The sequence below is a fragment of the Nerophis ophidion genome, linkage group LG24 (genome assembly GCF_033978795.1).
Source record: "Nerophis ophidion isolate RoL-2023_Sa linkage group LG24, RoL_Noph_v1.0, whole genome shotgun sequence".
Lineage (NCBI taxonomy): Eukaryota > Metazoa > Chordata > Actinopteri > Syngnathiformes > Syngnathidae > Nerophis > Nerophis ophidion.
The window spans coordinates 36,463,423-36,477,869 of NC_084634.1; the positions used below are offsets into that span (position 1 = coordinate 36,463,423).

The window sequence follows — 14,447 nt, forward strand, 5'->3', positions numbered from 1 at the left end:
TATGTATATATATATATATATATATATATATATATATATCTTTTTTTCCCTTTGTCATGAAAAAGGGAGTTTTTTTGGGTTGGTGCACTAATTGTAAGTGTATCTTGTGTGTTTTATGTTGTTTTAATAAAAAAAATAAAAACATACATATATATATATATATATATATATATATATATATATATATATATATATATATATATATATATATTTATTTTATTTATTTTTTTTAATTAAAAAACAATAAAAACATATTCTGCGGCCCGGTGGTTGGGGACCACTGTATAAGAAAATAAGTCATGCTCACATAATTTGTAGTTATGTTTAAGTATATTGCAATGTTTGTTCCTGCAAAAAAAAAAAGAAATGACAAAAGTGATGCCATTTACGTCATGTTTGTTTAGACTACGACTTCTCGACACCTTTAATATGAATATCTAATTGTGTATTCAAATCCACACGAATGGGAACTGTATTTTGTGTAGATATCTGTAGTTTGGACAAAGTTTTACAGTCTGTTTGCATCGTTGTGTGTTGTTTGTGGGAGGGGGGGGTGAGTGAGGGCGGGGCGTTGCCATGGTGATCCTGCGGCTCATTCGGGGGCTTTTATGACGTCACTCTCGCCGCTTACAGCACGGCGCTCGGCACGATCAGCTGGTTAAGCTCAGCTCACGTTTTTTTTTTTTTTTTTTTTTCGGGTAGGGCATGCCTCGTCGCCGTCCTTTCATCCGCAGGAGAAATAAAAAAACATCCGTTGGAATGACGCAGCGGCAGCAGGGACGGGAACCATGGCGACTCTCCCTCCTGGTCCCACCGGTGTGTCGGAGCGAGGTAACGCGGGGACGGGCTGGGGGGGGGGTGGAGATGGTAAACATGCCCGTTGGCGTGCCCGGGACAAGCCGCCAGGCTTCCCCCCGCTTGTTTAGTTGCTTTTAGTAACCAAACGTGGCTCTCTGACGCCACATTATTGGGTCACTTTTTATGCGGCGTACAGCTGGTTTTAATTAGCTAAAGCTAGCTGCTAGCGGCTATCGAGCTAGCGCCCCCAATCGAATCACTTTTGACCTGAAGAAAGGTAGCGAACGTGGCCGAGCAGCGCGGTTTTAATGGCGGGATTATGTTCACATATTTGTGTTTTTTGTTGTTGTTTTTTTCTTCCAGTGACGGGTTGGTGCCACTGATGTCAGCTTGCGACTCCAGCGGAGAGCACTCACCATGAATGGGGAGCACACAGACGTCCTGTCCCCGAGAGATTTGGTCAGAGGCCGATGGAGAGTTGTAAGATGGAGCGAGATGCTGCTTCTTATTTGTACCTAAGTAGGGCTGCACCATTTTTGGGATAAAACCTATTTGCGGGTTGTTTTTTTTTCTCTAAAATCGCGATTTGCCATTTGAACATGTTTTGATTGATTGATTCAAGTTTATTGTTCTTCGGTCAATGGTCAACAAAGCAAACAAACAGTTGTACATCCATAGATTGAAAATAAAAAATGTTACAGACCGAAAGGGTTTAGGCTGAAGTTAAACACTTATTGCGCCTAACCCTATAAACAATTTTAAGTACGAAATAAACTTCCGAAAGTTATAAAATGTCCTTTGCACAACTTATTATAAATACACGTTATAAACAACATGAACGTAGTTCAATCCAATCCACTTTATTTATATAGCACATTTAAATAACAATAACGTTTCCAAAGTGCTGCACAGCCATGTTAAAAACAATATTATGCTCCACCAATGACTGAATAAAACAAAAAATGAATAAAAATAAAACCAATAAAAACAAATATGATTAAAAACTATTTTAAACGGTAAAATCAATTAAAACAGTAAAATAAAAATAAAAGTGTATAAAAAACACAGAGGACAGAGGACCACACAACTCACGTAGTGTTAAAAGCCAAAGAATAAAAGTGGGTCTTAAGACGAGACTTAAAACACTCCACTGTGGAAGCAGTTTGAACATGGAGGGGCAGAGTGTTCCAGAGCTTAGGGGCGACCACAGAGAAGGCCCTGTCTCCCCTGGTCTTGAGTCTGGTCTTGGGCACCATGAGCTGGAGCTGGCTTTCGGACCTCAGAGCGCGCGCAGGGATGTAAATTTGGATGAGGTCCGAGATATATTCAGGTGCCAGTCCATGTAAAGATTTAAAAACAAACAGCAATGTTTTAAAATCAATTCTAAAATGAACAGGGAGCCAGTGCAAACTCTGAAGAATTGGGGTTATATGCTGGCGTTTCCTGGCCCCTGTTAAAAGTCGTGCTGCCGCGTTCTGGACTAACTGCAACCGGGAGAGAGCTTTTTGGCTAATGCCAGCATAAAGTGCATTGCAGTAGTCCAGGCCACTTGAAATAAAAGCATGCACGACTTGTTCAAAAAGGTTAAAAGATAAAAACGGTTTAACCTTTACTAAAAGACGAAGGTGTTAAAAACACGATTTTAAAGTTCAATTTTATACACAGTACAGGCATGTGAAATATCCCTGTGTACATATAGACCTTTGCACTAATTATATATACAATATATACAAACAATTTTACTTCTATTATTATTTATATCTCATGTTTAATTTTTAATTAACAATCATAGTATTAACTACAATGTTAATTCAAGAGTGATATATTTTTTCAAGATGTTGGTCTTAAAGTGTTTTTTAAATGATTGAAACTTTTATTAGTAGATTGCACAGTACAGTACATCCATCTTCTTCCGCTTATCTGAGGTCGGGTCGCGGGGGCAGCAGCCTAAGCAGGGAAGCCCAGACTTCCCCCTCCCCAGCCACTTCATCTAGCTCAGGGGTAGGGAACCTATGGCTCCAGAGCCAGATGTGGCTCTTTTGACGACTGCACCTGGCTCTCAGATAAATCTTAGCTGACATTGCTTAACACGATAAGTAATGAATCATTCGGTTGGTAATCAGTTTCAAAAATAACGTTCAAAATATAAAACATTCTCATGCATTTTCATCCATCCATCCGGTTTTTACCGCACCTGTTCAAGAAGTCGCATTAATGGTAAGAAGTATTTAATTTATTGTTTGTTAGCCTCAGAATAACAATGTTATTAAAAAGAATAAGAGACTTATTAAACTCTAAAAATTTTGGTATTTCTTAAAAATGCACGCATATTGTTGTATTCTGTGGTTAAAAAAAATATGGCTCTCACGGAAATACTTTTAAAAATATTTGGCTTGTATGGCTCTCTCAGCCAAAAAGGTTCCCGACCCCTGGTCTAGCTCTTCCCGGGGGATCCCGAGGCGTTCCCAGGCCAGCCGGGTGACATAGTCTTCCCAGCGTGTCCTGGGTCTTCCCTGTGGCCTCCTACCGGTCGGACGTGCCCTAAACATTTGGCGTTTGGGTGGCATCCTGATCAGATGCCCGAACCACCTCATCTGGCTCCTCTCGATGTGGAGGAGCAGCGGTTTTACTTTGAGTCCCTCCCGGATGGCAGAGCTTTTCACCCTATCTCTAAGGAAGAGCCCCGCCACACGGGGGAGGAAACTCATTTGGGCCGCTTGTACCCGTGATCTTATCCTTTTGGTCATGACCCAAAGCTCATGACCATAGGTGAGGATGGGAAAATAGATCGACCAGAAAATTGAGAGCTTTCCCCCCGCCATTTCTACTCCACAACAGGAGGTGTCCACCATATCCAACACCCCCTTTGCATCCAGCAGTTGCAACTCACTACCCCTAAGTGCACCACCTATTCACCAGGACCGCAACGGACAATCTTCTGGCCCAGCCAAGGGTCCCAGGTTGGACTGTGTGTGTGTGTGTGTTGTGTGATTGGATTAGTGTGGGTTCTTCTATTGGGGAGGTAGCGTGTGAGTGGGGAAGAATATATGAGTGTAATTAATGTCGGATTATTGTCGTTTATTTGGGTGTACAGTAAATTTTTGAACTTTATAAGCCGTCTCCTCTCACTCTCTCTTAGATTAGATTCTTAAATAAATATTAAATAATTGGAGTCATCCCCCCTAAGGTGAAATATACAGTCCTTTACAGGCTCCCGTACACACCCTTTCTCTAAGGGAGAGCCCCGCCACCCGGCGGAGGAAACTCATTTCGGCCGCTTGTACCCGTGATCTTATCCTTTCGGTCATGACCCAAAGCTCATGACCATAGGTGAGGATGGGAACGTAGATCGACCGGTAAATTGAGAGCTTTGCCTTCCGGCTCAGCTCCTTCTTCACCACAACTGATCGGTACAATGTCCGCATTACTGAAGACGCCGCACCGATCCGCCTGTCGATCTCACGATCCACTCTTCCCTCACTTGTGAACAAGACTCCTAGGATCTTGAACTCCTCCACTTGGGGCAGGGTCTCCTCCCCCAACCCGGAGATGGCACTCCACCCTTTTCCGGGCGAGAACCATGGACTCGGACTTGTAGGTGCTGATTCTCATTCCGGTCGCTTCACACTCTTGGCTGCGAACCGATCCAGTGAGAGCTGAAGATCCCGGTCAGATGAAGCCATCAGGACCACATCATATGCCAAAAGCAGACACCTAATCCCACGACCACCAAACAGTACATCCATCCATCCATCTTCCGCTTATCCGAGGTCGGGTCGCGGGGGCAGCAGCCTAAGCAGGGAAGCCCAGACTTCCCTCTCCCCAGCCACTTCGTCTAGCTCTTTCCGGGGGATCCCAAGGCGTTCCCAGGCCAGCCAGGAGACATAGTCTTCCCAACGTGTCCTGGGTCTTCCCTGTGGCCGGTTGGACGTGCCCTAAACACCTCCCTCAGGAGGCGTTTGGGTGGCATCCTGATCAAATGCCTGAACCACCTCACCTGGCTCCTCTTGATGTGGAGGAGCAGCGGTTTTACTTTGAGTTCCTCCCGGATGGCAGAGCTTTTCACCCTATCTCTAAGGGAGAGCTACGCCACCCGGTGAAGGAAACTCATTTCGGCCGCTTGTACCCGCTTGTACACACCGGACAAGTCGCCACCTCATCGCAGGGCCAACACAGATAGACAGACAACATTCACACACTAGGGCCAATTTAGTGTTGCCAGTCAACCTATCCCCAGGTACTTATTTTTGGAAGTAGGAGGAAGTACCCGGAGAGAACCCACGCAGTCACGGGGAGAACATGCAAACTCCACACAAAGAACCCAGGACTACTCAGGACCTTCGTTTTGTGAGGCAGACACACTAACCCCTCATCTACCGTGCTGCCACTCCATTAATATATGCTCCTTTTAAACTTTCACGCAGAGAGGCAAATCACAACTGAGTCAATTTCCCAAAAGTGTATTTATTAAACAGTTATTAAGCAGTGGCACAAACATTCATGTCATTTCCAAAACAGAAAGTGCAAGATTGTCAGCGACATTTTAAGTGTCATATAAAACTGAGCTGCATAATAGAAAATAAAATAGTATTCGTCCTTCGCTATGCGATAGGTTCCTACGGTCATTATTAAATTCTGTTGTTGACTATTTTTTTCATACGGTGTTGATGTTGAAATGTTTGCCTTGGTATTGTGTTGGTGTAGCACCGAACAGAGATGTTGACATGCGGAGTAAGCACTCTTCATTCTCTAGCAGGTGACTTTTCAAATGATGCGCATATTTGTAACAGTGTTAAAGTTGTTTATACGGCCACCCTCAGTGTGACCTGTATGGCTGTTGACCAAGTATGTCTTGCATTCACCTGTGTAAGTGAAAAGCCGTAGATATTATGTGATTGGGCCGGCACGCAAAGGCAGTGCCTTTTAAGGTTTATTGGCGCTCTAAACTTCTCCCTACGTCTGTACACAGCGGCGTTTAAAAAAGTCATACGTATTACTTTTTGAAACCCATACCGATAATTTCCGAAATTACATTTTAAAGCATTTATCGGCTGATATCAGCAGTTCAATATTATCGGACATTCTTAAAATCAACTAAAAACCAAAACAGGACAATTTATACACAGAACGGAAGAGACAGCGGGCAAGTTTCGCCGACTCACCGACTTCCTGAGACGGAAAGTTGAAAACTGTCATGAACAAAGTTGGAAAAGTAAAAGTAGTGTTACCTCTTTTTCAGTCATGAATAACTTTTTTTGCTTTTTAAAATAATACTAATATACTGCGTTCAGTGTCACTTCTGTCGTGTCCTTTGTGGCTCAAATTGTTCTGCAACTTTATATTATTGTCTTGTGGCGTTTTGTATTTGTTTTGGCTTTTGCAATAGTACTGTAGCTGAAAGTTGGTATAATGTGGCTTTCTGATGTTATCTTGTGGTGTTTGCGTTTGTTGTGATCTTTCTCATTTTTCCGACTGATTGCCGACTTTTAGGGTTTCCTAAAGATCCCTAAAATAATTGTAAAAGCCAGGGAGACCTCACATTCCAGACTGTAGCCCCCATACTCTGCAAGGACTTGCACCTGTAACTCGGTGTTGACTTTTTATAAAAAATTTGAAGACTTTCTTTTTCTCAAAAGCTTCTGTTTAATGGATTTTTTAATATGCCCCTGTTTTTTTTTTCTTTTTAGTTAATGGTTTTATTTCAACTATGTTTTGTACAGCACTTTGTGATTTTTATCTGTGAAAATTGCTTTATAAATAGAATTTACCGACCGTATTTTTCAGATTTATAAATCAGTTTTTTTAATAGTTTGGCCAGGGGTGCGACTTATACTCTGGAGCGACTTATGTGTGAAATTATTAACACATTACCGTAAAATATCAAATTTTATTTATCTCATTCATGTAAAAGACTAGGCGTATATCAGCAATTGTCACACACACACACGTCAACCAATAAAAATTTGGCGAGGGCAAGTCATGGCAGAGGTACATTGTGGGGGGAAAAAATGCTATCATCTACTACTTCCGTACCTTTGAAAATGTATCATTTCAACATTGGTGGTAACTTATAAAAACTGAGAATAGCTGAACAAAAATGGCACCGAAAAGGAAATCATTCACTGCAGGTTACAAACTGGAAGTAGTGAAATATGCAGCAGAAAACGGCAATCGAGCAGCAGAAAGAAAGTTTGGAGTAAGCGGCTGGCGAAAAGCGGAAGCTAGTCTTGCCGAAATGAAGAAAACTAAAAAAGCTAGGTGGCCGCAGTTCGAGGAACGAATTCTCAAATGGGTACTTAGACAAGGTGCTGCCGGGAGAGGCTTGTCAACCGTACAGTTGCGTCTCCACACCCAGAAAGTTGCCAAGGAGATGAATATACAGGTGCTGGTCATATTATTAGAATATCATGAAAAAGTTGATTTATTTCAGTAATTATATTCAGAACGTGAAACTTACATATTATATCAATTCATTCCACACATAGTGATATATTTGAAATGTTTATTTCTTTAAATTTTGATGATTAGTACAGACAATTACTGAAAATCCCAAATTCAGTCCCTCAGAAAATTAGATTAGTTAGGACTAGTACCAAAAAATATATTTTCGAAATGTGGGCCAATTGAAAAGTATGAACATGGAAAGTTTCAGCATGTACGGCAATCAATACTTAGTTGCAGCTCCTTTTGCCTGAATTGCTGCAGCAATACGGCGTGGCATCAATCGATGTTTATTTATATAGCCCCAAATCACAAATGTCTCAAAGGACTGCACAAATCATTACGACTACAACATCCTCGGAAGAACCCACAAAAGGGCAAGGAAAACTCACATGGAGTCCACCAGTCTGTTGCACTCCTCAGGTGTTATGAGAGCCCAGGTGGCTTTAATAGTGGCCTTCAGCTCTTCAGCATTGTTGGTTCTGGCATCTTGCATCGTCCGCTTCACAATACCCCATAGGTTTTCTATGGGGTTAAGGTCAGGTGAGTTTGCAGGCCAATCAAGAACAGGGATACCATGGTCCTTAAACCAGGTACTGGTAGATTTGGCACTGTGTGCAGGTGCCAAGTCATGTTGGAAAATTAAATCTTCACCTCCATAAAATTGGTCCGCGGCAGGCAGCATAAAAAGTTGTAAAACTTCCTGGTAGACTGCTGCATTGACCCTAGACCTCAGGAAACACAGTGGACCAACACCAGCAGATGACATGGCACCCCAGACCATTACCGATTGTGGAAATTTGACACTGGACTTCAGGCAACGTGGATTCTGTGCCTCTCCTGTCTTCCTCCAGACTCTGGGACCTTGATTTCCAAAGGAGATACAAAATGTACTTTCATTTGAAAACATAACTTTGGACCACTCGGCAGCTGTCCAGTAATTTTTGTCTTGAGCCCAGGCGAGACGCTTTTGACGTTGTCTCTTATTCAAGAGTGGCTTTATACAAGGAATGCGACAGCTGAAGTCCATATCTTGCATACGTCAGTGCGTGGTGGTTCTTGAAGCACTGACTCCAGCTGCAGTCCACTCTTTGTGGATCTCCCCCACATTTTTGAACCGGTTTTGTTTGACAATCCTCTCCAGGGCGCGGTTATCCCTCTTGCTTGTACACTTTTTTTCTACCACATATTTGTCTTCCCTTCGCCTCTCTATTAATGTGCTTGGACACAGAGCCCTGGGAACATCCAACCTCTTTGGCAATGACCTTTTGTGTCTTGCCCTTCTTCTTTAAAGTATCAATGGTCATCTTTTGGACAAGTCAGCAGTCTTCCCCATGATTGTGTGTCATACAGAATCAAAACGAGAGACCATTTAAAGGCTTTTCCAGGTGTTTTGAGTTAGTTTGCTAATTAGAGTGTGGCACCAGGTGTCTTCAATATCTGACCTTTTTCACCATATTCTAATTTTCTGAGATGTTGAATTTAGGGTTTTCATTGGTTGTCAGCTATAATCATCTCCTTTTTGGCAAAAAAGACTTGAAATGTATCAGTCTGTTTGGAATGAATGTATACATTCTACAAGTTTGACTTTCTAAATGGAATTAATGAAATAAATCAACTTTTTCATGATATTCTAATAAAATGACCAGCACATGTAAATGACTTTGAGGGAGGATCTTCTTGGTGTTACCGCTTCATGCAACGAAATCGCCTCTCTATCAGACCAAGGACAATGTTGTCCCAAAAACTGCCAGCAGACTTCCAATCCAAGTTAGACAGTTTCCGCAAGTTCATTGAAAAGCATGAGAGTGAGCACATTATTAACATGGACGAGGTCCCCCTCACGTTTGACATTCCCATGGGCCAAAGTGTTGTAGAGAAAGGGCAAAAGAGTGTCAATATTGTAACAGCTGGTCATTGAGAAATCACACTTCAGTGTTGCTGGCATGTTGTGGAAATGGATCAAAATTGCCACCAATGGTCATTTTCAAACAAAAAACCATGACAAAAACTAAATCCCCCCTCAGTTGCAGTCGCCATGAATGAGAGGGTGGATGGATCAAGAAATGATCAATCAATCAATCAATCAATGTTTACTTATATAGCCCTGAATCACTAGTGTCTCAAAGGGCTGCACAAACCACTACGAGATCCTCGGTAGGCCCACATAAGGGCAAGGAAAACTCACACCCAGTGGGACGTCGGTGACAATGATGACTATGAGAACCTTGGAGAGGAGGAAAGCAATGGATGTCGAGCGGGTCTAACATGATACTGTGAAAGTTCAATCCATAATGGATCCAACACAGTCGCAAGAGTCCAGTCCAAAGCGGATCCAACACAGCAGCGAGAGTCCCGTTCACAGCGGAGCCAGCAGGAAAACATCCCAAGTGGAGGCGGATCAGCAGCGCAGAGATGTCCCCAGCCGATACACAGGCGAGCAGTACATGGCCACCGGATCGGACCGGACCCCCTCCACAAGGGAGAGTGGGACATAGGAGAAAAAGAAAAGAAACGTCAGATCAACTGGTCGAAAAAGCGAGTCTATTTAAAGGCTAGAGTATACAAATTAGTTTTAAGGTGAGACTTAAATGCTTCTACTGAGGTGGCATCTCGAACTTTTACCGGGAGGGCATTCCAGAGTACTGGAGCCCAAAAAGAAAACGCTCTATAGCCCGCAGACTTTTTTTGGGCTTTGGGAATCACTAATAAGCCGGAGTCCTTTGAACGCAGATTTCTTGCCGGGACATATGGTACAATACAATCGGCAAGATAGGATGGAGCTAGACCGTGTAGTATTTTATACGTAAGTAGTAAAACCTTAAAGTCACATCTTAAGTGCACAGGAAGCCAGTGCAGGTGAGCCAGTACAGGCGTAACATGATCAAACTTTCTTGTTCTTGTCAAAAGTCTAGCAGCCGCATTTTGTACCAACTGTAATCTTTTAATGCTAGACATGGGGAGACCCGAAAATAATACGGTACAGTAATCGAGACGAGACGTAACAAACGCATGGATAATGATCTCAGCGTCTTTAGTGGACAGAATGGAGCGAATTTTAGCGATATTACGGCGATGAAAGAAGGCCGTTTTAGTAACGCTTTTAATGTGTGACTCAAAGGAGAGAGTTGGGTCAAAGATAACACCCAGATTCTTTACTGTGTCGCCTTGTTTAATTGTTTGGTTGTCAAATGTTAGAGTTGTATCATTAAATATAGGTCGGTGTCTAGCAGGACCGATAATCAGCATTTCCGTTTTTTTGGCGTTGAGTTGCAAAAAGTTAGCGGACATCCATTGTTTAATTTCTTTAACACATGCCTCCAGCTGACTACAATCCGGCGTGTTGGTCAGCTTTAGGGGCATGTAGATAAATGATGAACCTATGGCTTACAAAGTGCTACATTAAGCGTCCGGATGGCTTCTTTAGAGCACGCAAAGCTCTACTTGTGATTGATAGCATGCGAGCGCACATCACGCCACAGTTAAAATATAAATTAAAATTTTTAAACTCCATACCTGCCATCATCCTCGAAGGCTTAACCAAAACACTCCAGCCACTTGAAATCTCCAGCTCATTGGTGTGGGAGCAGTGGATGACGGATGGAGAGCACAGCTTCCCGGCAACCGGGAGAATGTGCCATGCAACATTTCTGGATGTCATTGGATGGATCGACAAAGCATGGGCGTCAATGACAACCGAAACCATCCTGCCCGTATTCAGAAAGGCTGGAATAATTGGAACTGAAACTGACGATGACTCTGACGTAAGCAACGTACCGATAGAAGAGGACGCGGCGCATTGTCTACCTTTGGAGTTGGCAGAGTTGTTTAGAAGCGACACAGAGGAAGAAGATTTCATGGGATTTAGCGATTAGGAGTGACAGATAGTTTGGTAAAGGTATAGCATGTTCTATATGTTATAGTTATTTGAATGACTCTTACCATAATATGTTACGGAAACATGCCAGGCACCTTCTCAGTTGGTTATTTATGCCTGATATAACGTACACTTATTCAGCCTGTTGTTCACTATTCTTTATTTATTTTAATCTGCCTTTCAAATGTCTATTCTTGGTGTTGGATTTTATCAAATAAATTACCCCCCAAAATGCGACTTATACTATAATGCAGGGGTCACCAACTCGGTGGCCGTAAGGACCAGATGAGTCGCCCGCTGGCCTCTTCTAAAAATAGCTCAAACAGCACCACTTACCAATGAGCTGCCTCTATTTTTAAAATGTTATTTATTTACTAGCAAGCTGGTCTCGCTTTGCTCAAAAATTTTTATTCTAAGAGAGACAAAACTCAAATAGAATTTGAAAATACAAAAAAATATTTTAAAGACTTGGTCTTCAGTTTTTTAAATAAATTCATTTTTTTTTTACTTAGCTTATAACTTTCAGAAAGACAATTTTAGAGAGAAAATACAACCTTAAAAATAATTTCAGGATTTTTAAACACATATACCTTTTTACCTTTTTAAATGACTTCCTCTTCTTCCCTGACAATTTAAATCAATGTTCAAGTAAATTGATTTTTTTTATTATAAAGAATAATAAATACATTTTAATTTAATTCTTCATTTTAGCTTCTGTTTTTTCGACGAAGAATATTTGTGAAATATTTCTTCAAACTTATGATTAAAATTCAAAAAAATTATTCTGGCAAATGTAGAAAATCTGTAAAAATGAAATTTAAATCTTATTTCAAAGTCTTTTGAATTTCTTTTAAAATTTTTGTTCTAGAAAATCTAGAAGAAATAATAATTTGTCTATGTTAGAAATATAGCTTGGTCCAATTTCTTATATATTCTAAGAAAGTGCAGATTGGATTTTAACCTATTTAAAACATGTCATCAAAATTCTAGAATGAATCTTAATCAGGAAAAATTACTAATGATGTTCCATAAATTATTTTTGAAATTTTTTCAAAAATATTCCAATTAGCTAGTTTTTCTCTTCATTTTTTTTGTTTGAATTTTGAATTTTAAAGAGTCGAAATTGAAGATAAACTATGTTTCAACATTTAATTGAAATTTTTTTCGTGTTTTCTCCTCTTTTAAACCGTTCAATGACGTGTTTTTTTTCATCATTTATTCTCCTACAAAAAACTTTCCGTAAAAGGAAAAAAAAATGACGGGCAGAAATACCCATTTATTTATATATATATATATATATATATATTAAAGGTAAATTAAGCAAATTGGCTATTTCTGGCAATTTATTTAAGTGTGTATCAAACTGGTAGCCCATAAATCAGTACCCAAGAAGTAGCTCTTCGTTTCAAAAAGGTTGGTGACCCATGCGCTAATGCGACTTATGTTTTTTATTTCTTTATTATGCATTTTCGGCCGGAGTGACTTATAATCCAAAAAATACTGTACTTACACTTGAATAACATTTAGCGTCCTTAACATTAAAAGTGCTACACTTCATATAAAGTTTGCCTTTCTAAATTCCCATATTTTCCTTTTTCTAGTATCGATAACATTGATCGATTTCCTTTTAAAACGTTGGATTGACACCTGCATGTCTTCTGTATTTTCATTAGTGAACATGTCAGCCACTCAAATGCCAGTAAATGCACAGGAAAAAAAAACCCTCTGCCTCTTGCTGTTAAGACATCGCACTAAATAAAGCCTCAATGTCGATTTAATATCGATTAATCGTGCAGCCCTCCACAAAAGATACTTTTACTTCACACCCATCCGGCTTAGCTGGCAGTTATATAATACAGAACTGTCTTTCAGGTGAGAAAGATAGGCGGGGGCGGCTTCGGGGAGGTCTACGAGGTCGTGGACCTGCAGGATGGAAACTGTATTGTCGCTATGAAGGTGGAGTCTGCCACCCACCCCAGACCGGTGCACAGGACAGAGGTGGCTGTGTTGAGGAAGTTGCAGGGTGAGTGACACTTTTGATGCAAAACCAGTTCTAGAATCACTGCAGGATGTAATTCACCTTTCTCCTTATGTAAGCTGGGATAGACTCTCGTGCCACCCAGCCTGCACAATAAAAAATGGACAATGGCTAGCCTAGGGATGTGCCGATCGTTTGGTCGCAGATCAGTATCGCACGATTAATTGAAAAAGTATGCTGCTGATTAATGCCGTTATTTATTTTTATAATTTTGATTTAGCATTTATTTTTTCTTAGTCTAGCAGCTGTTTATGTATTGCTATTCACAGTGTGGAGCGCTCTACTAAGATTATAATAATAATCACCTTCATTACCACTGTCTATTTTATGCTGTCCTTTTTTTGCTGCAGCTGTTACATTTACTGTATATTGTACATGGTGGTTGGGATGTGTTATATATTGTATATACTATATGGAAATATAATAATATGTCAGAATTCGAGATGTTCGATAATGGCTTTTTTGCCGATATCTGATATTCCGATATGGTCCAATTACCGATTCCGGTATCAACCGCTACTGATATACGCAGTTGTGGAATTAACACATTATTATGCCTCATTTTGTTGTGATGCCCCGCTGGATGCATTAAACAATGGAACAAGGTTTTCCAAAATAAATTAACTCAAGTTATGGAAAAAAAAATTGCCAACATGGCACTGCCATATTTATTATTGAAGTCACAAAGTGCATTATTTTTTTTAACATGCCTCAAAACAGCAGCTTGGAATTTGGGACATGCTCTCCCTGAGAGAGCATGAGGAGGTTGAGGTGGTCAGGGTTAGCGGGGGGTGTATATTGTAGCGTCCCGGAAGGGTTAGTGCTGCAAGGGGTTCTGGGTATTTGTTCTGTTGTGTTGATGTTGTGTTACGGTGCGGATGTTCTCCCGAAAGGTGTTTGTCATTCTTGTTTGGTGTGGGTTCACAGTGTGGCGCATTTTGTAACAGTGTTAAAATTGTTTATACGGCCACCCTCAGTGTGACCTGTATGTCTGTTGACCAAGTATGCATGGCATTCACTTGTGTGTGTGAAAAGCCGTAGATATTAAGTGATTGGGCCGGCACCCAAAGGCAGTGCCTTCAAGGCACACCTCCAATATTGTTGTCTGGGAGGAAATAGGGAGAAATTCGGAAGAATAATTGCCACCGGGAGATTTTCGGGAGGGGCACTGAAATTCGTGAGTCTCCCGGGAAAATCGGGAGGGTTGGCAAGTGTGACTGGAAGACGCAGCTGCTCTGCACTTCTCACTTTGTCCATGTACCACTCTGTACTTTTTGAAATTGATACCGATAA

At 41.1% G+C, this 14,447-nt stretch overlaps 1 protein-coding gene across 2 annotated transcripts in view; it reads left to right on the top strand.

The window, feature by feature from the left end:
- Positions 1-623: 623 nt before the first annotated feature.
- LOC133542361 (tau-tubulin kinase 2-like) overlaps positions 624-14,447 on the top strand; it is a 45,155-nt gene continuing 31,331 nt past the window's right edge. Inside the window, exons 1-3 of one of the 2 annotated variants that reach the window (XM_061886419.1) lie at positions 624-831; positions 1,162-1,278; positions 12,989-13,139. In XM_061886419.1, coding sequence (XP_061742403.1) covers positions 1,216-1,278; positions 12,989-13,139 — 214 coding nt within the window. In that variant the 5' untranslated portion in view covers positions 624-831; positions 1,162-1,215. Of the gene's footprint in view, positions 832-867; positions 1,076-1,161; positions 1,279-12,988; positions 13,140-14,447 lie in introns of those variants that run through there. The other variant, XM_061886420.1, reaches the window with a different exon arrangement.